We start from the raw sequence: 26,862 nt of genomic DNA on the forward strand, positions 1-26,862 counted from the left end.
GACTCTACGAAGCTGCATTCCAAAGATGCGCAACAGACAGCGATAAGAAAAAGTGCAACAGCAGCAGCAGCAACAGCAACAACAGCAACAGCAATAAAATATGTCGCCAGCCAAAAAATGAGAAATAATCATTAAAAAAAAAAAAAAAAAAAAAAAAAAATTGAAAAGTGAAATGTGTCTTGCATAATGTTTTATATATATACAAATATATATATTATTATTATCATTATTGTTACAACTATTTTTGTTTGTTGATTTGTGTGCCAATTGTTTATATATAATTTCTTGTGTTGTTGTAGCGTCGCCCTAAAATGCTGGCAACAAGGTGTTAAAAAACAATTTTCAAACATAATCATCGTAATAAACGAAACGAAAACTACAAAAAATAAGAAAAAAAAAGAAAGAAAACGACGAAGAGGAGGAGGAGGAGTAGAAGCAGCAGCAGTAGATTATCCCAGCAGCAGCAATTATCTAAATGAAAATGCGAAATCATCAAGAAAACGGAAATCATCAGCAGAGCTCAGCCACGACGACAGCAATAGTAGCAACAGCAACAGCAACAATAACAGCAACAACAACAGCGACAGCAGCAGCAGCAGCAGCAACTGCTACGACAGCAACTGTGACAATGCCTTTGGATAGCACCAAAATGGACAACGCCAATGGCAATCACAACAGCAACATCAGTAACTCCAACAACAACAACAACAATCACAACAGCAACATCAACATCAACAACATCAGCAGCAACAACAGCAATGGACAAAATGACAAACTGTCCAAGTTGTTGCTGCCCGCACTTAAGAACAACTCCAAGGATGCCTCGCTAACCCAATCACAATCACAGTTGCAATCACAGTCGCAGTCACAGTCGCAGTCGCAGTCGCAGTCACCGTCACCGTCACAGTTGCAATTGCAATCGCAGCGTAGGCAACAGCAATTTACGCCCCTCAATGTTTCGGATGCGGCCAGCAATGCCAGCTTTAGTTCCGCATCAGTTGCCGGCTCCATACAGGTAAGAGTTGCCCAAAAAGAAATAATCAAACTTTAAACCAAAGAAATAAAAAATACCAAAAAAAAAGGTACTTAAATGAAGTGGGGTCTATAGAGCTTAGCTAGCCCAGACACCAATGATACCCTGGAATGGAATATCTGAAGTTATACATTAAGCTAAACTACCTTAGAGTAGAGTTAGATTTCCATGAGAAATAGTGATCGATTTCTTGGGTGACTATCGATATTTCATACGTATATCGATAGCTAGAGACACGTTGTTGGTCTTTTACTTTACTCATTTAGGATTCTCTTTTTAGGAATTGCTGTTGAATTTACAATTTAGTTGGCTGTAAAGGAATCGATAGTTTTTATAGCGCACAATTATCGATAGCCACGTCGACATGCCTTCACCTAAGCTACTTAGCTGTAGAATTGTCAAAATATACAACAAATTATTTGCATTTTCTATTGAAGAATAATTATATATATCAAATATTATGTATAATATACATATATGAATATATATTTCATATATTACATATATTTCATATATTACATATATTATACATATATTATAAATATAATCGATACACTTGTAATCGATTGTATGATTATCGATACTTTTTTTCTTAGATTTGGCTGTTTTAGAATTTTTCTTTAAAAATAGCTGTAAAGCTCTTGAATCCATGTCCTCTGTAACCCATCGATAGTTTTAAAGTTACGCACAATTGTCGATAGCAGTCTAGATATGCCTTTAATATGCTTCATGGTGTTTTTATAATATTAAATTTCTATTAAATAAATCATATAAAATAGAAGCGATTCTAAGGCTCTTTACATAAGTCATATACATGTGCTCACGTGCTCATTATAACCACTTCTCGTCCAGCCAACAGCTACAGGGTATTGCCAACAACTTAAGAAAAAACTTTGCGAACCGGTTTGCCGCTGCCGGCTTCGACTTTGGCTTCATCGCTGTGCTCGCTCTGTCTGCATTTGTTTCTGTTTCGGTATTTTTTTATTATTCTTGTTAATAAATCCTCAAAGCGCGCAGAATTCCAATCGTTCAGTCGCTGACTCACGCTCGGGCCCACAGCTCCACAGTTTCAGTCTCCGTTCTCCGGTCTTCGCTCTCCAGTCGCCACTCTCCGCTCTCCGCTCTCCGCTCGCCGCTCTTCAGTCTGCTGCCACGGCAAAAGTGAAGGCTTAAACAAACAGAAATTTAACTTTGATCGTCGTCGATGTCGATTTACATGGCCGGTAAAAAAAGTTAAAACACAAAAAAAAAAAATGGAAGCGGAAAATATATGTATAATTCCTTTTTATCTCTCTCTTTCTCTTTGCCTCTTTGTCTCTTTTGTTTTGGCCCACGCACAGTGGGTCGGAATTCGCTTTTGAGGCACGGCATGCCACGGCATGGCACGGCCTGCATTGACACCGCTGCAGGTTCCTAATTGAATTATGAGTTTGACCTCCATTTGCGTGTTGCTTAACCCGATGCTCGCATTTTCGATTTTCGATTTTCGATTTTTCGGTTTTCGTTTTCGAAATCACGATACTGTGTCACTCAGGCGACAAAACGGTACTTTTGAAGCGAAGAGGGAGGGGGAGGGGGGGGATCACACAGAGGGAGATTTTGAATGGAGCATTGCGGTTTATTCGCATGTCTCATGCAAAGGATCGGTATTATGAAATGACAGCGAGAGATAATGAATGAAACCGTAGAAATGTTGTTTTCGTCTTTGCATGTCATGTCATGTCTTCTCAATGGATGAGTAGCTTCTTGGCAGATTGGAATACATATTTATGGGTATTCGATTAATTGAGGTTGGCTTTAGTTATATATATATCAAAGAGATGGACTGTATTATGGAAATGCGAATTGGTTGAGGTGGAAGAATGTGGATAAGGTTGAGATAACAAAGGACGGATTGGAGTTTATAGATTTCATGGTATGTATAATTGAAGAGGAAAGAATGACAATGGGATAGGAGACAAGGGCTACAATGGGTTGAGATATGATTGTGTTATATGGGATTAGATTGGTATGAAATAAAAGAATTCAATGGAAAGATTACATTTGAAAAGGAAAGAACACGGCAAATCGGAAAATATTGATGGATATATCTGAATATGGAATTTTAATACTTGGCTTAAGCATAGTTATTTTAAGTATGAAAGTTTATAAATGTTTTTAAAACTTTAATGTCATATGAATAAAATAAGATATCTTTATTAATTTCTCAATTAATTAGAATTTTGTCTGGCCTATTCAAGCATTTATTTTCTATCTTAGCTCATATATTATAATATTAATACATTTAGTTTGCTTTCATCTCCTACCAGATGATATCATCTATAAGAACTGTAAAAACTTTTTCTCCTTTTTTTTTTGGCTAAAATAATATTTATTTTTAGAAATTCGATTATAACGCACATTCTTAAGTTTCTATAGAATATCTTTTCGACGTTGCCTATCACTACTTCTCACAGCTCACATTCTAACTCTATCACTATCTCTATTTCGCTCTCGTTCTCTCTCGCACACACATGCTTTGGCATGTAAGCTCTATTCCAGTTCAGTTCCATTTGCTATAGTTTTTTATGGACAGACATACACATGTCTATGTGTGTATGGCCGTCACCCATTAACCTTTAACTGAATTATAGAGTTTATTGTAGAACAGGGCCGCGCAGTGGCATCATGCCCAATGATCATTACGAACCCAATAATCAGTTCGAAAATGGATTGCTTTTGCTTCTAAATGCAAAATAATTTACCAAATTAACGGTACCATTATCAACAGCGACGATCCGATCAATCAAAGTGAATCCGATCAATTAAATGTTGCCTCCAAGCGTTGCACGAACCACAAAGCGAGTGAGATAGATAGATAGCGAGAGGGGGAGGGAGAGGCAGAGGCAGAGACAGAGCGTGTGCGAACGAGAGAGTAGACAAAGTAAATGGGTTATGGAACAAACATAACAGAAGAGAATAGAAACACATCGAAGAAAGAGAAGAAATGCGACGAAGTGAATGTCTATGGCTGGAAGGGGGTGGGGAGATGGGGCGAAGGGCACTTGAACTATGTGAATTGGAACAGCTTCGACCTTATCACTATGCAGTGAAAAATACTCGCATTCACACACACACACACACACACACACATATGCATACATACACACATTGAGCCTCTTCTTATTGTTTAGCTCTTTTGACTGGAAAGTTGCGGGAGTAAAGAGAATGCGTTGATTAATCATCTGCTTTTTTTTTTTTGCATGTTGCGAATTTTGAACTTGAGCCGAGAGAGAAAGAGAGAGGGGGCAGGCATGTTTATCGATAGTTCCATTGGCAGGTTATTGAACTACTCAGCGCTGCGGGCCAATTTATTTATTTATTTTTTTTACCTACCTACAATGCATATGCCGCGCGCGTATTTGTTACATTTTTTCCTCTGCTTCTTCTTTTTGTTGTTGTGGCGTTCTTTGAGCAAACGCTAATTGCTCTATGGCCGTGCCTCATGCCGTTGCGGCGTGTGCTTTAGTTCCAGTTATTAGACATGACTCCATCTGCCAGAGCAGAGCAGCGCAGCGCAGAGCAGAGCAGAGCGCGGCCATTGATGGTGGTCCAAGGCAGGCAGGCAGGCAGGCTGGAAAGCTGGAAGGCGAGCAGGAGGAGCAGACGGGAAAGGCCAGCTAGAAAGCTGGAAGGCGGCCAGGCAGGCAAAGCAGGCTAGTACTCAACTCAACTGCATTTGCCTCTCTATACCTCTCTCGCTCACTCTCCCGCTCGCAGTCTCTTCTTACTTAAGCTTAGAACAAGTTTTTGGGGTGATTTTTGCATCGATTAGGCGCATTCCAAGCGTCGCCTTTGCTAGTGGGCGTGGCGAGCAGACGACGCGCAAGCCTTAGCTATTTATAGCTGCAATCAAATTAATTGCAGCCACGCCCACTTGCAGCGCTGACAAAAGAGTAGAAAAACTGTAATGCAACAGCCGCCGCGGCCGCTTGACGAAGGTCGCTTGGCTTTTGTGTCTCTTTTTATTTTTTCTATGCTTTGTTTGCCTTCAGATGAATGCGCAGATTTCCACAGAAATTAAAAAAAAAAAACATATTTATCTATTTATATACATTAAATACAAAATATTTTGGCTTTCGTTGTAAGAGCTGCTGTCGCTTTTTTCATCTCGTTTTCTTTTTCTGTCGAATCAGCCGAAGCACTTGACGCGCTGCATTTGGAGTTTTCTTTAATTTCTTTATTTTTGGTATTTTTCCATTTTGGCCCTTCAGCCCTTCAGTAATGTAAAGTTCAAGTGGTCAAGCGCACTTTTTGCTATGTGTGGCTCAGATCCAAGAGCTGGCCGAGTCTGGGCCGAGACTTGTCCATATGCCTCTTAATTGCTGCTTCATTTCCGTGAACTGTCTCGCTTTCGTTTTGCCCCACGGAAATGATCGCATATTTTGCCAAACAACATTGAGCGCGAGAGAGATCAACACAAACAAGAGCTCCCCCCGAGCGGGCTCTTGGCTTGGCTTAGAGCTCACCATTGTTGCGCAATTAGGGCGGCTTAAAGCTAACGCCTCCTTCTTTTTTTCATATATACCCTGCAAATAATTAGAGTGGTGGATGTGAATGGTTCAGATTTTTATGTTGTTCCCAAATCCAGAATTTTTGTGTACGTTTTCAATTTTTATTCATTTTTTCCAATTTTTTTAAATTTTAAAATTTTAAAGAGAAAGAAATAGTTGAAATAGTTACACAAATTACAGAATATTAAAGAAATTTTAATTGAAATTATAAATTAATTTTTCTTAAAATTTATCCTACTTAATAGAGAAAAATTAATAATAAATCAAAATAAAAGCAACAAAAAATTCTTTTTTCTAAAACCTTTTTAATTTTTAGATTTTTTACGTATATATATATTGATTTAAATTTTTCACATAATTTTTATATTTTTATTTCAGTTGTTTTTTATCCAATATATTTTTTTATTCTTATATTTTTATTTTATTCTTTTTTTTTTAATTATTTATTATTATTATTTTATTATTTTTTTTTTAATTAATTTTTTATTTTATTTTTTATTTATTACTATTTATTTTGTTGTATTCTTGTCTCTAGTAGAATTTTTTTTTTTTTTTTTTTTTTTTTTTTTAATTTATGTTAATATATTTTTTCATGATTTTTGTTTTGTTTTTATAACTTTTTTTTATAATTGATATTTATAAAGGTTTTCCTTCTCCCTAGTTCTATTTGTCTCTTCTAATTCTTACACGCATTCCCCATCTCTTTCTCACAAGAAATCTAGCTTGCATAATTCGCTCTAACTATTCCCCCATTTCAGAGACTAATATGCTTTGACATTTTTATAACCATTTCTGAATAGCTGAAATATTTAGTTAATAAATAAATGACATTGTCTCAGCTACCATTTAGGGTATTTTGTGCGCATTGTTTGATTGTGTTTCGAGTTGTTTGCTTTCTTTCTGCCGTTTGCCGTTTGCTGTTTGCTGTTTGTTGTTGCTGTTATTTCATTTTCATTTCCAATGCTCGAAAGCAACAAAACTCAACTCGACGCTCGCTCATTAGTTTTTCTAACTCTGGAGCCGTCGAACTCGTTTCTCAGCAATTAATTAATGCCAAGCGAGCAAACAGCCAACAAGCAACAGGCAACAAGAACAGGCAACAATGCCGCTAAATTCTAGCCAGATTCCAGCTAAATTGTTTGCGCTTGTCTTTGAACTTGAGCCGACTGACTGAAGATTCCAAACAGCTCCCCAGCTCCCCCTGCTCAGCCAGCTCTTCAGTCCCTCAGCTTGTAGTTTGCTTGAACGTCAATACTTTGCATTTTTTCAACAGAAAATTATAACAAATAATTGCAACGCTCACAATTTGCCAGAGTGAGAGATGTAGAGAGAGAGAGAGAGAGAGGGGGGATTGCCACGAGGTGAGCTGCGCTTGACAGGCGACAGGTGCAAGAGTTTCACCTTTTGCATTGTTTAAGGCCAACGGCTCGTAGCTCGATGCTCTCAGGTCTCAGGTCTTGGCCATTGGCATATTGAGCATTTCTTGTTAATTAATTAACAGGCCAAGTGAAAATGCATTTTGGCCCGTTTACATTGGATTTCTATATGTTTATACATATACACTATATATAGTTTATTTATATTTTTTTTATGGCTAGTTCTTTACCCCCACACACGACTGGGAAATTTCACTTTTGTTTCACACAAAGCCAACGAAAATTTTGTTTCTTTTGAGGTCACAAAAGACTTGTTCCCGGGCGCTCCAAAAAAATAAAATCAACTGCCTCTCAGGTAGTTGTTGTTGTTGTTGTTGGAGTTGCTGCTGCTTTTGACTCCATTGAAATTCTTGAGCTGCTGTTGCTGGTAACCGCAAATGAACTGCGTGCATGTTGTTAACTGCCCTCAGCTCCCCCCGCCCCTTTATCAGCCTCTCTCTCCCCAACACCCCCCAGCGCCTCTCTCTGGCTCTGGCTGTAATTTAATGCCAACTTAGAAGCTTTTCAAGCCTTTGCTTCATTGCGTCTTGCGAGGCACGCAAGAAGCAAAAAAAAAAAAGAAAAACGAAAAAAATTCCTCACATCCCGGACAGCTGCCCTTGCGAAAACATGAAATAAGTAAGAGTGCTCCAGTTGACAAGTGCATGACTAGCAGAATACCCTGGAAGGTCTAAACTATGATATTAGTCTCTCTCGCTCTCTCTCTCTCTATCTCTCTCTTTAACTCTTTCTTTGACTCTCTGTCTATATTGCTTCTCGTGCTTGATGTATTCCATCTATAAAGTTGATTTTCATAAGTCTTCAAAATCAGAAAATTTTTATTAATACGCCTATAGTCAATTAATGAAATTCATATAGAAGATAGCTATAAAGAATAAAAATAAATAAAATAGAGATAAGGAATATGTAAAAACATAATAAGAACATGCAATTTCATTAAAATTAAATTTATATTAATAATATATTACTATATTTTTATTACTTTCTGCTCTATATCTATTTTAAATCAATGAAATTGATATAGATGATAACTATATTAAAGAAAAATATAAGAAACCATTGCAATTGCATTAAAATTGAATGTTTCCTTTATAGATCTATATTCTATGTAAATTATGTTGCAATCTCTGATCGATCGCTGTTTTGGTTTCATGTTTCAAAATAATATTCAAATTAATATTAAGTTCATTTTTGTTAATTTTGCTTAATTGTAGATCTGCCTACATGATCTACAAAAAATGCTAGATAAATAGTTTTGAGCAGCTCTTCATAGTCCTGCCTGCACTTGAGCTTATCATATCCTTTTGCTATTCGGCCATAGGGTATAAATATGCAAACTTTCGATCCAGTTGCAATGCCATGTGACAGACATTGGAGAATCTGAAGACATGATATGCCATTTTAAAGGCAGCAGCTGCTGCCAGACAGTTGATGTTGTTGTTGTTGTTGTTGCTGCTGCTGCTGTTGGGCCATTGATTTTGTGTGTTGTCATCGCTTGATGAGTCGCAGCAGCAACATCAGTAGCAGCAACAGCAGCAGCTGCCCCATGTCCAAAGAAAAGTGAAAATCTGCGCTTTCTAATTACGGCAGCTGGCGCAAAGTTCTTGCCAGCCGAAGCGTGCATAATGAAGGGCCTATTTGCAGTTGCTTGCCTAATTATGGCTAATACATGACGCTACAATTTTTACTATATATACACACATATTTATATACATAAGAATCCAACTAAAGTTGCGCTTGGCTAGCTGACCTTCAGGTCTAACTAACAGGCATGGACATGGCAAAGCGAGGCTGGAGCTGGGATCTAGAGGAGCTATAAACGAGTTGGTTTGGTTTTATTTTAGCTTGGCTTGACTTGGCTTGGCTTCGCTTGTCTTAAGTCTTAGTTGGTTGTGTGTGTGTGTGTGTGTGTCTGTGTGTGTGTTGTTTTTTGCGCTTGGCTTTTTATTTGTTCTTGGCATGCTCCTTGGCCCGTTCGCCAAGAGAGTTCTTATTGCCTTGCACGCCTCAAAACTTATCACTGGCCATAAATCTTGGCCCGCATACCAGAGACAGCCAAACAGAGCAGGCCGGATACACACACACACACACGCACACACAGCTGGAGTGAAAGAGATGGAGAGTGGGAGAGAGAGAGGGAGAGATGGGGACTTGCAACTGGTTGGCATGCCATGACCATTCGGAGCTGCGTGGCTCGACGCGCTGCAGCTACGCTTGGCTGCCAATGGGGTCAAGGATGCATTGTCTGCCAGCATATATAGTGCGCTATATACACAGATACAGATACAGATAAAGATATATATGTATAGCTATATATCCTGGCCGCTAATTTGCTGACGCATCCTGTAAGCCAAATTGATTACCAATCAGGTCAAGTCAACACAATTTACTTTCAATTTAAGTCCAACGAACACTAAAAGCTTCGCCCTCAACTTCGACTTCGTCTTCAGTTTTGACAGCTGGGCGAAAGGCGAACAGGAAAAGTGCGAAGCTGCAAAGCCTCCATTCGTACTTCCCGGCATTCCATTTTTGTTAATTTACCACAAGCTCGCGGCATCAACTTCACATATTTTGTGGCATCAAAAGAAATCGGCGCATCTTCAGTGAAATGGCTTTTACACAGCAATTTCGGTAGCCCACACACACAAAAATTCACAACAATTGCCAAATCCAATTAAAACTCAATGCATATACCGACAGACAAATTTGACAGCCGCTTAACAGCGCTGTTAAGTCGCCTGTCAGAAGAGATCTAAATAAGAGGTCAAAGAGTTGAGCCAACAGAAATAAGCGATTTATGGATATAAAAAGTTGTAAAGTTTTTTATTCACTATTTCATACTTAAGCATAATGTTATGCTAATGTAAACGTTGTTAATGTAATAGATTTTTACTAAATTAATCGCATTTTTATGAAATAAATTAAAAGTCCCGTTAAGTAGAATATGCAGAATACTCGAATTTCTATTTTATAATCCTTTTAATGCAACATAGCCCTAATATTTTTACTTCTTAACAGATTCTTAACATGTTGCTAACCTGAAAATAATAATTCTGGAAGAGATCTTAGCTCAAATAATGCTCAAATTGTATTAGCATAACATTGTATTAACATACCTGCTGCTACTTACCATTCATATTTCAATCGCTGCTGATATGTCTGTATTTAGCGACTCTTAGCATAATGTTAGTATGATGTAATACTCCACAAATAGCAATTAAATTTCTGAGCTAATTCTTTATGGCTAAAATAAAATGGAAAAGGTTTAAAGTTCTTATTCATATTAATGGGTATTCCGTGGGAAACGAATAAAATTTCATGGCTCTCATACATATGTAATTCTATTAAGACATTTCTCTTAACAGCGAAAGCCACTTAACATAATGTTATGCATTAATGCTGTTAATGTAAAAGATTCTTTTACTGCAAGTTGAGATCTTCATCTACGATGGAAAGACTTTCCAATTAGACTTAATTTAAATGCAAATTTGATCTATATTCGCTTGGTAACTCAAGCTTTAAGTTTTTAGCACTCGTAAATGAAGAAGTGAGTGAGCGAGTGAGCGAGTTTGTGAAACGACAAGCTATAAGCTAAGTGACTAGCTGAATAGCTGAATTAGCGAATAGCTAACTGACTGACGGACTAATTGAGTAACTGAAGAGCTGAATGACTAAATTGCTAAATGAGAGAATGACAAGCTGACTAGCAGAATGATTGATTGCCTAGCTGTATGATCTGCTGAACGACTAGCTGAATTACTGAAAGCTGAAAGATTTGATTGACCAGCTGAATGGTTGACAGACTGAGAGAACTGGGGATGGACTGACTAGCTAAATGACCTGCTGAATGAGTGGTTAAATGATTGATAGATAGCTGAATTGACTAACTAGCTGAATGATTGACTGACTGACAGAATAGCTGAATGATCGCTGAATGACTAACTGCAGCTGATTACCTGATTAGCCGATGACTGACTGACTGACTGACTTACTACATAACTTCATGAAGGACTGACTGACTTCCTGACTGACTGCCTGACTGGCTGACTGACTAGGTAGCTGAATGACTGACTGAATAGCTGAATAGCCGATCGTTGTTTAGTTTCGTGCTTTTGCCAAATTTAAATCCAAATCGCGGCACGATCGCGCCTAACTTGTAAGCTGAAAGAAACTGAAGCTGAAAGCTGGGCAACTTTAGTTGGGGAGCAACAAAAAAAACTGGGGGAACTGAGAGTTGTATTGCTGAAGAGCTGTAGCCACGTTGTAGCTGACACGTTTGCTCGCATTTTGATTGCAATTTCTTTTTCTTCTTCTTCTTCTGCTGCTGCTGCTGCTGTTGGCCGAGGCGCGTTTTCTCGCTGACTCCATTAAAGAGTCAAATTCGTGTTGGCCATTAAAAAAAAAAAACCGCCAGCGACAATGGAAAACGCAAATCAAATGCTATGAAAATTTCCTCACGAAGAAAACCCCAAAAATATATGCATGCTGATGACCAGGCCGCCAGGAAAACTCAAAAGGAGAAATTTTACTTTATTTGTGTTGCCTTTTCGATTTGATTTCCATTCCAGCGACAATGCGATTTTCTAACAGTTGTTGTGGGCTTGACAAGGAAAACCTAAAAGGGGAATTCTAAGCAGCTTTAAGTGTTAATAAATATAGTAATAAACAAAGGATCGCAATGCTTAGCCTCGAAAGAAATTTTTTATCTAAAAATTAAAGTTAAAAAAAAAAATAGCTAAATCTTAAAATAAATGCTTAATTTATTTTTAATCATAAAAAATGTAAATTAACAAAAATGAATAGTAAATAAAGTTTTAATTTTTAGATTTTCTATTATTTATGGCTATGTTAACAAGTTAACATTTATTTAACATTTCATAGATTACCAAGTTAGTCAACAGCGCGTTGTTCTACCTCAACTGTAGCATTCGAACTTGTTTTTTCTTGTATCTTGGCATGCATTCTCAATGCACATTCCGCCAAATATTTTTTGTTCACATCATGTGACAGCTTGACAACATACACACACACACACACACACACACGCAGACAGACAGCCAGAACTTATGTGTGCTGCAATCAAAATAAAGCAAAAGTCAAGTTGGCAACGCGTAGGTGGCTTTGTTTGCTGTCTGCCTATAAGAACAGGCAACCATTCTCTGCCTACCTCTCTCTCTATCTCTCTCTCTCTCTCTCTCTCTGGCTGTCTGTCTGTCTTATCAGTCGTATTGGACTGTGAGCAATGCAAACAGCGCGACAAATAAGCCGCCGACAATTGAATTTCTGACCCGTCGACTTTTGAGTGTGGGTGACTCAGTCGCTGACGTCGACGCATATCAGCAAAAAAAAAAAAGCTAAAAATTATTGTCTTGTATAATATTTTGTTTTGGTTTTGTTTTTTTCGAAATACCAAAAGTCTGAATTATTCTCGTTGTTGTTGTTGTTGTGTTGGCAATGAGCGATTCATGTATTCATTTACGATTAACGCGAATTTCGAGCTGTCACATTTTGGTAGCTTAAGAATTATGAATGAAATTTCACCTCGACAAGCGAAATGAAACACGTTCTTAGCGTTTTTATTCATTTTTTGTTGCTCATTTATTGAATGTCAACTTATAGTCGCATCATTGCCCAATGACACGAGCTGTAACTAGGCGCTGTCAGCTTGAAGCGAGAGAGAGCGAGGGAGAGAGAGAGAGAGAGAGAGTGATGTAGCTAGAAATGTTGCTTACCGAAAGTGACATTAGCATAATGAAGCAGAAGAAGAGGAAGATGAAGTTGAAGTTGAAGTAACTGGAACTGGAAGTAGGTAGCAGTAAAAGCTTGCGGCAATTAATGCTCAATGACATTAGCTGAAAGTGAAGCTGAGCATAATTAAGCACATGACAGCTGACACTTGCTGACATCTGTTGAAAGTGATATTAGAATGGAAACTGTGCGAGAGAGTTAAGAGAGGGAGAAAGGGAGAGAATGAAGTAGAAGCTAAGAATTTAAGTTGAAGTGAACACTAAGAGCTGAAGAGTATTAGAAATTCGTTGAACAACACTGGCTGTCAGGTACAAGTGATTGAGTGAGAACAGGAAAATGCGTTCGGAATTTTGGGAAAGGCGAGGGACATAGAGAGAGAGAGAGAATGATAGAGAGTGAGAGAGAGGGATATAGAAAGAGATAGAACCCGAAAGAGAGAGAGACATAGAGAGAGTCAGAAGAGAGACCAGAGCTAGAGACACAGAGAGAGATAGAGAGGGAGAAATAGGAAGCGAGAGAGAGAGAGAGACACACACAGAGAGAGAGAGAGAAAGCGATAGAAACACAAAGAAAGAGAGACCCAGAGAGAGCTAGAGATAGAGAGAGAGTGAAAAGCTATATATTTTTCGATTAAAACAAACTTCATTTTTTAATTACAAAAACAAAAACAAACAAACATTTCGTAATCATAATTATCAATTTGCTTCAGATGCGCTTTAGTTGAATGTGAAATGCACACACATAATAATTTTGTTAGATTTTCTTTTTAATCTAGCTTTTCAAATAGTGAAAGCCAAACGAATTGTTAATTGTTATAAATTTTTAATAACGCTCAAGCTTTGGTTTTGTTCTAAAAAAATAATTGAATATTGAGCCGAAGCTGAGAGAGCTGAGAACTACAATTTTTAAATAGCTTTAGCTGAATTTAAAATATTTTTATTACGCATACGCAACGTATTACGCGCGGTTATAGACAATTAATATACAAACGTGGGAAAAAGTTAATAGGAAAAAAAAACCGACTAACAAAGATACATAAATGATAATTAGATAATTTGGTAAAGAATTTTAAAGACTTTTTGACTATTTTTATAGCGCATACGCAACGTTTGCCACACCTATTAGAACTTAATAGTCGGCGAAATTGCTGTTGTTGTTGTGCTTTCAATAGTTTTTCCCAGAGCCTGAGGGCGCCTGCTTAGCACTCCATCAAGTGATTTATTTAACACGCGCACAATTTCGTCGAGGGAAATGGAAACTTTAGGCCAAAGACTTGAAATCTTGTGGACTATGGGCAGCAGCCCCATTAAGAAGTATTAAGTGGGGCCAGCGGGGCCAGCGGGGCTAGCGGCCAGCGGTGCTTGGCAGCTGCGTCCAGCTGTTGACCCACTGCACCACTTTTAATACGCGCCACACCACCAGCCATTGATTTATTAAGCTGCACAGATGTAGCCGAAGCTCGAGCTGTAGCTGTAGCTGTAGCTGTATCTGTGTCTGTATCTATATCTATGTCTGTGTCTGTGTAACTGTGTATCTGTATCTTGAAGTTAAAGTTGAAGTTGATGCTCATCCGGCGCTGGCAGTGCTTGTGGAGCAGCTGTGTGCCTGAATAATTATGGTGGTGCTGTCAGTTGCCAGCCGTATGGCCATATATAGTGTAGATCAAGTAAAAGGGCCCCAGTCGAATGGCCCGTGGGACAGTTGCTGATTTAAATTCGTGTTAGAGAGACAAAATAATTACGGCAATTGGGCAAAAAAAAAAAAAAAAAAAACAAAAAGAAAAAAAAAAGAAACCCCAAAAAATAGTTAGAAATAAAGCAAAACGAACTGAAACTGACAAGCACGAAGTACGTATATATATAAGTGAGGGAATGATCGAATGAGCAAATGTTTGACTGATTGAGTGAGCGAGTGAGTTTTGGGTCTTGGGAACGTTTGAAAACCATTAAAATTCTTTGGCTCCAACTGCAAAACGATGCGCCGCCAGGCAAACCTCTTCGATCTACGATCAGCCCAAAGTAGTTGACCCACAAAATGTGATTCTCTTTAGGTGCTGCTGCTGTTGCTGTTGCTGCTGCGGCTGCATTTTCATATTATTATTATGATTATTGTTGTTTCATTATTGTTGTTGTGTATTTGGCAACAATTCTGTGGCGCCAAAGTCAAAAAGACAATCAACAGCTGCCCACGTTGATGGCGGCGGCGGCGATTGCGGTCGCACCACACACTGAACCCCACAGTCAGCGCAGACGTCAAAGTCAGTCAAGTGGCTCAGAGGCTTGGCCGTAATGTTGCCTATATATAAATATATATATATATATCGAGTCTATACATTATATGCATAAGTGTTTGGTTTATGCATTGAAAATATTAAGTATACGTCGCGTGTGTTTGATTGAGCATTAGTTGTCAGCCAGGGCTGCCGTAATATGCTGATAGTCCCGTTTACACCACGATGGCTATTCAAAAATCATTTCTATGTACATACATACATACATAATTTGGATAAGTGTAAATAAGTTGAATTTTTTTATGGCATTGTTAACACTTTTGTTGCATATTTGACAACACTCAAAGAGCCGTACGAACTATTAGCATAACAATCAAGCGAAGGCAGCGAGACGGAGATTTGTGTTCGAGTGTTTTGCTGCGGAATGCATTTCTTATTTATTAAATAAGCTTTATGCGAGCCATTTGAGTTATGAATGGTTGGGTAATAATAATAATACTACTATAATCATCATTTGCTCGCCTCGTATTACATTGCTCATGCAGGCGTCACACTATTTTGTATATAAATTACATTAATTAAATATGAGATGAGTTGTCGCAGTAGCCCAATCATCAGCGATCAGCATTTGCATTAGCAATAGAGCTTCGGGGCTTCGATTCCCAGGCAGGTCTTATGCAAATGAAGCGAAAGATATTTCAAACGTTTGTTCATATTTTAAATAAATTTTAAGAAAATATAAAGTAAAATAAAACAGAAAATACAAAATATTGACACATATATTAGTGAATAATAAATGGTATATAATTCATAAAAAAAATATTTTTATAACGGTGTATCAATGATTAATGAATATCGAAAAGAAGTAATTAATTATAATATATATTAAATAAATAAGTAAAAAAAGTAAAAAGCAATGAATAATAATTAATAATAGTAAATAATAAGACAATGAATTTTGAGTAATAATTAATGAATAATGATTAATATTTAATAATATTATCATTACAAAAATTAAAGAATTTAACATAAATTAGATAAGAGTATAATGAATAATGAATAATGAATAATTAATAAAAATAAAAATAATAAATAATAAATAATAGATGATAAATAATAAATAAAAAATTATAAATAATAAATAATAAATAATAAACAATAAATAATAAATTATAAATAAAAAAATGAAAAATAATAAATAATAATTAATAAAAATAATAATAAAATAAAGAAATAATAAACAATAAATAATGAATTATACACAATAAATGTACAAAAATAATAATATTAAATAACTAAATATTTAAAATATACTAAATAATAAAGAGTAAATCATAAATAATACAAAAATAAATAATAATTAATAATCAATAATAATATCCAGCAGAATTCTTGTCTCAGCTAACCATCTAATGTTGTATTCACAATAATTTTCAGTCTCCAATATTATTAATCTCTCTCTCTCTCTCTCTCGCTCTCTCTCGACTTCAGCTGTTCAAACAGAGCATAAACAAACCATTTTATAACATAGTTTATGGCCTTATCTGCGAGTCATATAAGCCCAATCACAGCTATAAAGAGTACTTTCAATTCCGATTGCAGCCCTCGTCAGAGGCACAGATAGTGTAGAGTCCAGCCCTGGATGTGCTTTGCCGAGTTACTTAATCCGGCTTATTATGGACGCTCTGTTTGGTTTGCCTGTTGATTTGTTGAGCTGCCTGCGTCCAGTTTTATTTCGCGCTGCGATTATATACGAGTAATTTTTGTAGTTTTTTCGCTGTTTCTCCAGTTTGTTGTTGTTGTTGTTGTTTTCGCTCTTTTCTTTTCATAATATCTGCAAAACAAAATTCGTTTGGCTGCACTTCAAATGATTCGCTGCTGTTATTGTTGTTGTTGTTGTTGTTGTTGGCAAATTTTTGTTACCATTGGCAATAGCCGGATTTCTGGGGGCTTATCCAGCCCAGCGATCGCTGCACTGTGCAACAAAATAATAATTTTCACTTAATTATCTAATGAACAAACAAAACCTTAGACATTAGGCTGAAATGATGTTTGGATATTCGATTTTTGGTTTTTTTTTTTGCGGTTTCTTGTTGTTGTTGTTTTTGGAATTTTGCAAACTGATTTTTAGAGCTGAGCTCGGCTTTTGACCCGCTGTGGACGATGTGGACATAGCTAATGATTAAATTGTTGAGAGTTGCAGTGAAATTTGGTGTGTTTATTTTTGCATTACGTATACGCAGCGTTATGCAAGCCAATTGCTGGTTACAGTTAATGGAAGACAGCAGACAGCCCAGAGCGTAGCAGATAGCCGCAGCAACAACTCAACTCAACTCAACTCAACATTTAACTAAATTTGCTTTCTTCTTCTCTCTCTCTCTCTCTCTCTCTTGTTGCAGGATGACATGCAGCTGCCACCCACGCAGCAACAGTTGCAGCAGCACAAGCAGCAATCGCTGCAGCATTTGGATCAATGCGGCCTCACGCAAGCCGGCCTGGAGGAATACAACATACGTGCCTCGTCCTACTATGACCAGACAACGTTCCATCATCAGAAGCAGGCGTCCTATGCACAGTCCGAGGGCTACCACAGCTACGTCTCCAGCTCCGATAGCACGTCGGCAACACCGTTCCTAGACAAGTGAGTCGAGTGCTTCAAGCAATTGCTAAACATGTTCGCTCAAAGCGACAATTATGAATTCTATTTGCCAGACAGACAGACACGACACACACACACACACACACACACACATACGTAGATCTACATAAAAATGTGATTAAATGTGATTCTTGGTAAAGCAAATAACAAACGTCGCATATGAGCCATAAAAATAAAATAAAAATGAAAAGACCAGTAGAAGCACAAGAAGAAAACAACACAAACCCAACTAGCTTAACTTTCAAGGTCTTGGTAAACAGACTCGTATTGCTCTATTGTACTTGCTTTGAAGAGAGTTTTTTTTTTCTCTATTTTTTTTTATTATATTTCTTATTATTTTATTTTATTTTTTTCGACTTGTCTAACGCCATCGAAATGCGATTTTGAAGGCTAAGCTGAAATTCGAGTAATTACGGTCATGCCCAGCTATATATGTAGAGGCCTCCATGTGCCGGCCATTGTAGAAGGAAACGCCAAAAAACATGACAGACACAATTTTCTGCTTCTTTCGGCAGTTAGTTATAGCTATAGAAAATGCCCAAGTGGGGTATAGTGGATAGTGTGGAAATGGGGGGTGAGAGGTGGCAGGGAGAGATGGGCTGTAAATACTTATATAGTTAATTGTGATATGATATGAGTCGAGTTTATATTTTATTTTAACTCTGATTTGTCTGTCTGTCAGTCTGTATCTCTCTCTCTCTCTCCCTCTTTGTATAGGGTATTTTCTAGTCATTCACATTAGACCAGATCACTTTTATTTCACTCATTTCTGTATTTTATGTAGTCAACGCCTCAGCACGCAATGATTTGCCATATTTGCTATATAGTAGTAAACCTTCTCACTCTATATACATATATGTATGTATCTATTTTAATATATTTCTCTCTTTTTTACAGATTACGTCAGGAGAGCGAACTGCTCTCGCGCCAGTCGCATCATTGGTCTGAGAACGATCTCAGCTCTGTTTGCAGCAATTCGGTGGCTCCCTCGCCCATTCCGCTGCTCAATCGACAATGCAACAGCCACGGCAACGGCAGTAGCAACAGCTCCCAACATCACAGTCCCAATAGCAACAACAATAACAACAACAACAACAGCTCTGAGAGCACCTCCTCAACGGAAACGCTGAAATGGCTTGGCTCAATGAGCGACATTTCAGAGGCGAGCCATGTGACGGGCTACAGTGCCATTGCCGAATCGGGTGAGTGCAATAGATAGAAGAACTAATTGAACTGGGGAGTAGAGATCATATAGGGATCGATGGGAGCTTGGGATAAGGAATCAAGTTGAACATTTGAGAGATCGTAAATCTAGTTTTTAGTCATTAAGTATTATAGAGATATAAAACTTAGTTGAGTTATAATAGGACTTAATATCTCCCAACTGAAATAACTCAAACTGAGAATTCAATTTGAAGTAAGCTAAGAAATCAAATTTTCTTGAATTTTAATCTTTAAAATTATATTGCAATTTTTTCTAAGCTCTGCTCTTTAAAATAATTAATAAATAGTTCTTCTCGTCTACATTAGCGACATTCCTCCATCATAAAAAACTTATTTCAATTAACTTACTTAGCATATTTTAAATATTATTTTCAATAAAAATCTAATTTCATCGCGGAAGACTTTTAATTAGGCTTTATTGAAAAAGGAAATGAGCTTTAATTGAAATGGAATCTTGAATGAATTGGCTGTGAAATTCAATTAAAATACAAATAAACAGTTGTTGAGCCAGCTTAAATATATGTATATATACATATGTATTATGGGTATTCCTGCTAATTGATAGACTGTAAATGCTCTGCAACTCATTCAGTTTTATTGAAAGCTTGAAATAAATTTAAATTAATGCTGGTATACCCCCAATATGCTGCAAATGAACCTTCTATGCCTAGACCTTCATTTATATAATAGTAATATTTTGACTGTCTATTCAAAATGCGAATATTCTTAATATAAATATGCACTTCAATTGATAATCAAGTCGGAATAAGCATTCTCTATCTGCAGGAATACCCCTAATCTTAGCAATCTTCTTGTCAATTCCTGCAGTAGACCCTAATTGAGCTCTATTTAATAATATCGCTAATGTAAATATGGCCTTTACTTATTTCCTTACTATAAGCCTCTTTTTCTACAAGCATACCCCTAATATTAATACTTTGACTGTCTATACCTATATGCAAATTGAACTCTGTTATATATGTAGAAATATGTCTAATAGAAATATGCATTTCAATGGCTAATCAAGTCGGACTCGGCACTATTTATCTGCTGGAGTACCCCTATTATTAATCTGTATATCAGCCACACGCCACACGTCACGATCGTGACTTTATCTAAATTGTTTCGATTAGCAGCGCTGTTAAATACTTTTAGAAGTCTGCTGAAACCAGTTGCTGCCCATTTTGTTGTATTTTGTATTTTTGGCGACTGTTGGCCACTCACATTAGTGGGGGGCAGCTGCGACCTTGGGTCAAATTGTGGCTTGGCCCCCACGACCCACTTTTACTAGGCAAAGCAGCGACAGAGACAGAGATAGAGATAGAGACAGAGATAGAGACAGGGACAGGGACAGAGCCTTTAGCTCATTCGAATGTTGCTATTGAATTTGTTCTCTTTATTCAGACTTTGTTCTGTTTTCCATTGCAGTTTCCTCCTCGCAGCTGATTGTGCACAGCTCCCGGGTGCTGACGCCCAAGCGGCATCAAAGCGAGAGCGTGCTCTATCTGCACGACAACAGCGAGCCAACAGCAGCAGCGGCCACATCAACAGCAGCAACAGCAACAGCAACTTCTGCTGCTGCTCCTGCTGCCGCTCCTGCTTCCACGGCAGCTGCATTGCCCGCCAGCCAGTCGATCTCAGAGGATGTGATGCCGCCGCTGCCACGCATCCAGCATCGTCACAGTCCCAGCTATCCGCCGGTGCACACATCCATGGCGCTGCATCGCTTCCAGCAGCAGCAGCAGCAACACTTGCCAAACAATTACAAGTTGAGCGCACAAAGTTCCTTGCCCGAGCTGGAGACAACAGCAGGAGCAGCAGCAGCAGCAGCAGCAGCGCAAGAGTCTCGCTCCCACCTGGGCCAATCCCAGTCGACAGGTGACCTGCAGCTGCACAAGTCAAGCATTTCGGTGACCATATCGAGCAGCGAGGCAGTGGTCACAATCGCGCCACAGCCGCCGCCCAGCAAGCCGCAGCTCAGCAAACTGGAGCTGCACAGCTGCAGTGCACCCAATGTGGCCATCTCGAGCAGCAACAGCAACAGCAGCAGCAGCCACTCGCCAACCTTTTCCAGCACCGCCAACGACTCGTACCGCAGCAATCATCGCCTGTTCCCCGTCAGCACCTACACCGAGCCGCTGCAGAGCAACAGCTCGCAGTATGTGCAGCATCCGAAGCCGCAGTTTAGCGCCAATCTAAACAAGTCCATCAAGTGAGTGTGGAGCAGCAAGTCTCTCCGGATCCTTACTCAATCAACTCTCTTTTCTCCTCTCTCCCACAGACACCCTGTGATAACGCCCGCTGGGTCGGCTGTGCAGCCCGCCTGGCATTCGGTGGCTGAGCGCATCAACGACTTTGAGCGGAGCCAAATGCTGGAGACACCGAAATTTGGCTACCTGGAGCCAAGCAAAACCCATCGGCTATCGAATCCCGCGCTCAAGGCGCTGCAGAAGAATGCCGTGCAGTCCTATGTGGAGCGCCAGCAGAAGGAGGAGCAACAGCTGCTGCGCTCTCAGTCGCACTCGCATTCGTATCAGGCGCTGCAGCAGATCGAACGCAAATCGCTGCCCAACAAGCTGAGCCCATTGATGGTGGGCTTGCCCAGCACCAACTCCAACTCCAATTCGAACTCCAACTCGAACTCTAATTCCAACTCGAACTCCAACTCCAACTCTGGCTGCAGTTCACCCACACCGCCGCCGCCGCCGCCTCGCTCCCGCTCGCTGCTGCCCAATCTGCTGCGTCGCTCCAGCTCCGCCTCGGACTATGCGGACTTTCGTGAGCCGCAGCCGCAGCCGCAGCAGCTGAAGCCGCCGAGCATACGGAACATAAGCAGCGCTGAGAAACTGTCCTTCAATGATTGTGGCATGCCGCCACCGCCGCCACCGCCGCGCGCTCGCATTGCCATGCCCACGCGACGCACCTCCTCGGCCACGGAATATGCGCCAATGCGAGAGAAATTGCTGCTGCAGCAGGCAGCGGCGCTGGCCCATCAGCAACATCATCCGCAACAGCATCCGCAACAGCATCAGTCGCATCAGCCACATCACTCACATCATCCACATCAGCCGCAGCTTCATCATCGTCCGGTGCAGCATGTGTATGAGCGGCCGCCCGAACGTCCGCCCAAGCAGCCCCATTTGCGTGTGCCCTCGCCGGAGCTGCCGCCCCCGCCGCTGGGCGCCGAGCTGGATACGAGCTATACGTTCGATGAGCCGCTGCCCCCACCACCGCCGCCGGAAGTGCTGCAGCAGCGGCCGCCGCCATCGCCGAATCGTCGCAACAGCTTTGCGGGCGCAGCCACAGCGAAGCCCACGCTGGCGCCGAAGGTGCCGCCGCAGGTGCCCAAAAAGCCAACGAGCTTGCGGCAGGTGAGTCTCCAAAAAAAATAAAATTAAAATTAAAAAATAAAAGTAAATCTCACATATGTGAACTACTCTCAACTCTTCTCTCTCTCTCTCTCTCTGTCTCTCTCTATCTCTTTGACAGCTGCCACAGCAGTCGCTGTCCAATGGCGCCGTCAAGCCCACAAATCTGCCCACAACAAACAGCCGCAAGCGGCCGCACAACAATCCGCCGCCCGTCCTGGAGAGCGCCGGGGCACAGCCGGCGCCGCCTCCGCTGCTGCCGCGCGCTCGGCCCACGCCGTGCCACGCCGCTGACAGCGTGATAGCCAGCAATCTGGAGAGCAATCAGCACAAGCGGTGAGTGCAGCACAGCTCTGTGCATCAATCATACGACCCGTTTACCCACCCTGCTTATGCCTCTTCCTTAGATTATACTATTTTATTTATGATTTAATTTGCGGACTGCTCAAGTGTTGGCGGGATTTTCGATTTGAAAAACTAGCGGGAAAATGTGTATGTTGGATGAGTTTGAGCAAGCTTAGGTTGGGTCAAGCACTCAACTGTTAACCATATGAGGGGCGGGCAAATTTAGTGGAATATGTTTGATGAGCTCTTGTATATTTGCTATACATATCTAGCACACATTTAGCTTAAAGCTCACTTAAAGCTTCTTAAAAACCCATTTGAAATGCTCTTCAAGCTAATCCCCTTTGATACACATTGAAAGCTCATTAAAGCCATTGCCTGAGCTTTATCTTAAACTAAAAGCAGAATGCTTTCAGTTTATATTCAAGACTGAATTTAAGCTACTAAAGCTTCTGCGCGAATTTCGTAGCAAATTGGAAGCTTAGCACAGCAAACATGCATTTGTAAATCACGTAAACTTATTTAGACTTGAAGTGACACAAACTTAATATTTTAAAAAAATCAGGAAACTTTTTTGAAAAGCTTTGCAGAAGCACATGAAGACTTATCCTTGTAGCATTCGCTTGGCTGTTTTGAAAAACTATAATCAACCAAATCTGTATGCGAATGCAATATCCTGCTTTAAAAACTTTATACTGTGAATCATTGCAACATCTTTGAAAGCTTTCTCATATCACAACACTATAAAATCTTCCTTATAGTTGCATATTGAACAAAATACCAACAGAACTATAATCAGTAAATTTTATAGATCATAGAATTCATAGAAATATTAATAATCATCATTATATCTGATTAATTTAAGAACTTTGCAATCCAAAAAAGCAAAATCTCTTATTCAGACTTACAAATTTTACACAACTGTAACTCAAAGCTATCTACAATGCAGCAGCTCTACTTAATTTCAATTCTTCATCAAAGGTTGAATTCTTTATCAAAATCTTCCGCCTCTTGTCAGCTCGCTTAATTTCAGCTAATGTCATTTGGCATTTGAAAATTTCAGCTAATGTCATTTGGCATTTGAAAACGATTTGTTGCTTCAGCTTCAATTAAATTTGGGTTTTATTGTGCGTGGAATTGGAAGTCATTTGCTACCAACTGCTCCAATAATAAGCAAATAGCTTAGGCTCGCATTCCAGCCTTGAGTTTTTGCTCTATATAAAGCACGCATACATATACACATATACACATACATAAACAGATTTGGCATTTGTGGATTTAGAGTCGAAAATCGCATTTTGTGTTTAACCATGACGCGCCTCGCTCATTGTTCTTGACCTTATCGAATCCAATTAACTTTTGTGGTTGTTGGTATTTGAATGCGGTGCGTGTAGCACAGTAGCCACTGAATCACCGAGCCATCGAGCCACCGAACCACTGAGCCACAAGCTTCATTGACTTTTTGGCTAATAAGCCGCTTCCTTTGGCCCGTCAATCAGCTGTCGTCTAATGTTCACTGAGCAGCTGTGAGCTGTGCCTGTGCCTAGCGTCTAATTGGATTATGAAACACACACAGACACACACATACACATATATAGACTGCACTGTGTAGCATAAATCAAGCAAATCAAGCGAATCAAGCCAATCGACTGTTCACTTTCGCTTTTTAGTGTCCATTGTGGGTGACCCAATATTCCAGAAAACCAAAACGCCAAAAAAAAAAAAAAAAAACAACTTAAAAATCGTTAAAAAATTGTTTTACAAAAATCACACACAATTAGGAGTGCTCTAGGCGGGTATGCCTGACTAGGGTATACCTTGAGCTCACATTGCCATCCAAAATATTGGGTGAGCATATGATATATATATATATTAGTTACATATATCTATATATGTATATATGCATACAAATGTATAGATGTATATAAATATGCATATGTAAATAGAATAAATATACATAAATAGGATATTATTATATATATGATAAGATAGGAATAGGTTATTTATATATAAGATATAATGTATGTAAATATATATTTATGTATGTATTTAGAGTTACTTTGCTTGCTTCAAATTTATTTTTCTTGTTCCGTAAACCCATTAAAAGAGGGTTTCTGGGTTTCTGGGTTATTCGATCTGAAAATATATTTTCTGAACATTATTACTTAGGGTTCATTTCAATTAAATTCTAAATAAATCCCATAGAAGGCCTTATCAAGCCATATGCCTAGGAACATATCAAATGTATTCTTAAAGAAGGCTTTTTCTAATTCCCATATAAAGGAAACTTCAAGATAGTTCTTAAAGAAGACTTGCTATACTATCCAGCATAAAACCCTTCCATATTGACTCTGTGATATTAAACTGATCAAGATCTCAGCCTCCAACTACTTCCACTAGGCCATACATTCAAATAGAAAGAATATACTCTACTCTAACTATATTCCATGCTGTACAGGGTATATAGAAAAAAGTCAAACGGGCGCACCTGAGCAGCAACAACAACAACAGCGGCGGCGGCGGCGGCAACAAAATGTGTCAACAATTTATGTTGCAGCTCCTGTGGCATGTGTCGGTATCAAAGAGTAGGTGTCTGTGTATAAGTGTGTGTGTGTGTGTGTGTGTGTGCCTGTTGAATAAGTTCTTTGTTCTGTTTGTGATTATAAAAGCAAAACGAATTGAAAACGTAAAAAATCCAAACATAATCGAAATATCGAAATTTATCTGGTAAGGGGCTACCCCTGTTACAATACAATCTATGGGCAGATACAAATATCTAAATATATAGAGGCATAGATATATGCACAAAAGGTCCATTCTGTTGCGGGCATTTGACATTGATAGATGAACAAATTTGGTTTTGGGTTCATTAGCGAGGCGCGTAGTATAATAATATTTTTTGCACCCACTGTATTAGATGGCTGGGTGCGGGCATTAGATAACCAGCCACCAAATGGAGCAGCAACAAGATGTTGTTGCCGTTGTTGTTGTTGTTGTTGCAAGCTCAATAATTTTGGTGGCCTGTCATGTATTTAGTTTTCGGTGTTTTTTGTTGTTTTTGTTGTTTTTGCTTTTGGTTTTGCTTTTGCTTTGTGTGGTGGCTCTGACACCGTGGCAGACCTTTGCGGCACGATTTGTTGCAGCACATCCAGCACGAGACAAATATTGACACAATTTGTGGCAAGTCTTTTATTTAGCTGGGCTTGTCTTATGTGTGTTGCCGTGTTGTTTATATCCCGCTAAACGAGGAGTTCAAATGCCGTTTCAATCGTGCCTCATTTGCATTTTGAAAGTTTTGTTCGCCTTCGCCTCAGAGTGCAGAAATTGGAGCAAAGGGCAGCCAGGCAGGCGCATTTCCTTGCAACTTTGTTGTTGCCAACATTCCAACCTGCAGTCAGAGCTGTGCAATTGGCCATCTTTCACTTATGCGAGACTGTTCTAGCCTTTTCTCTCTCTTTAATTCTAAAATAAAGTTCTGTAGCGGTTTTCTATGAGCAAATATTATCTGCTTTAGCTAAGAAATATATCCAGGTATCTCTTAGTCGTGCATGCCCAACTGGAGCATAATTATTTGCTGTGAAGTCCTGTAAATCATTTTTGTTTTGGGCGTCATCTGTTTCAACTCTTTACGTAAGGCGTCAAGCAACACTGACCTGCACAAGCACACACATGTCCACACTCACACACACACACACACACACTCATCGAGTAATCAGTGCATTTGGCTGCCAGCTCGTATTTTTTTCTGTCATTAATTGGCCACAAACAAAAAAATAGCACCTACGGCCACTTGGAGTTAGCCTGCTTGAAGGTGTGTCAATTCTTGTTGCTTTACTTGGCTCTGGCATGGCTTTTCTTGATATCTTTTCGGCTTTGCTTTATTGTTGGTTCGGTTTTGGTCTGCCAAGTGTTCTGGACAGGCGCTAATTATCGCCTGCTGCCCAGGCCCAACGATTTGAATTAATTTTCCGTGGCAATTTGGCTGGCATACATTCACAGTGCAGCAAAATAACTACGGACGGCTAGCGTATTATTTTCAAATTAACTGCCAACTCGATTGCGCACACGCGGCGTATGCGAAATAAATCACTCATGCGCCCCGCTGCCCGAAAGGAAAACAAAACTACGCCAACTCCAAGACAATTCAATTTGCGAGACAGTCGCAATGCGATGCAGTCGCCATGATTAGCAGACAGACAAAAAAAAAACAAAAAAAAAACTAAATAAGCCAGAAGAAAAGAAACAACAATAAAATCGAGCTCCCAG

General features: G+C 39.3%; 1 protein-coding gene across 4 annotated transcripts in view; it reads left to right on the plus strand.

Annotated features, from left to right (window-relative positions):
* LOC6578988 (protein Shroom) overlaps positions 1-26,862 on the plus strand; it is a 69,158-nt gene that overhangs the window by 10,568 nt on the left and 31,728 nt on the right. For all 4 annotated transcript variants that reach the window (XM_032730191.2, XM_015163407.3, XM_032730189.2 and 1 more), the window contains exons 2-7: positions 300-1,015; positions 17,400-17,641; positions 18,557-18,861; positions 20,312-21,095; positions 21,165-22,254; positions 22,373-22,587. In XM_032730191.2, the coding sequence (XP_032586082.2) occupies positions 476-1,015; positions 17,400-17,641; positions 18,557-18,861; positions 20,312-21,095; positions 21,165-22,254; positions 22,373-22,587 (3,176 nt within the window). In that variant the 5' untranslated portion in view covers positions 300-475. The remainder of the gene's footprint in view (positions 1-299; positions 1,016-17,399; positions 17,642-18,556; positions 18,862-20,311; positions 21,096-21,164; positions 22,255-22,372; positions 22,588-26,862) is intronic.

This window comes from Drosophila mojavensis, unplaced genomic scaffold, assembly GCF_018153725.1.
Source record: "Drosophila mojavensis isolate 15081-1352.22 unplaced genomic scaffold, ASM1815372v1 contig_80, whole genome shotgun sequence".
Taxonomy (NCBI): domain Eukaryota; kingdom Metazoa; phylum Arthropoda; class Insecta; order Diptera; family Drosophilidae; genus Drosophila; species Drosophila mojavensis.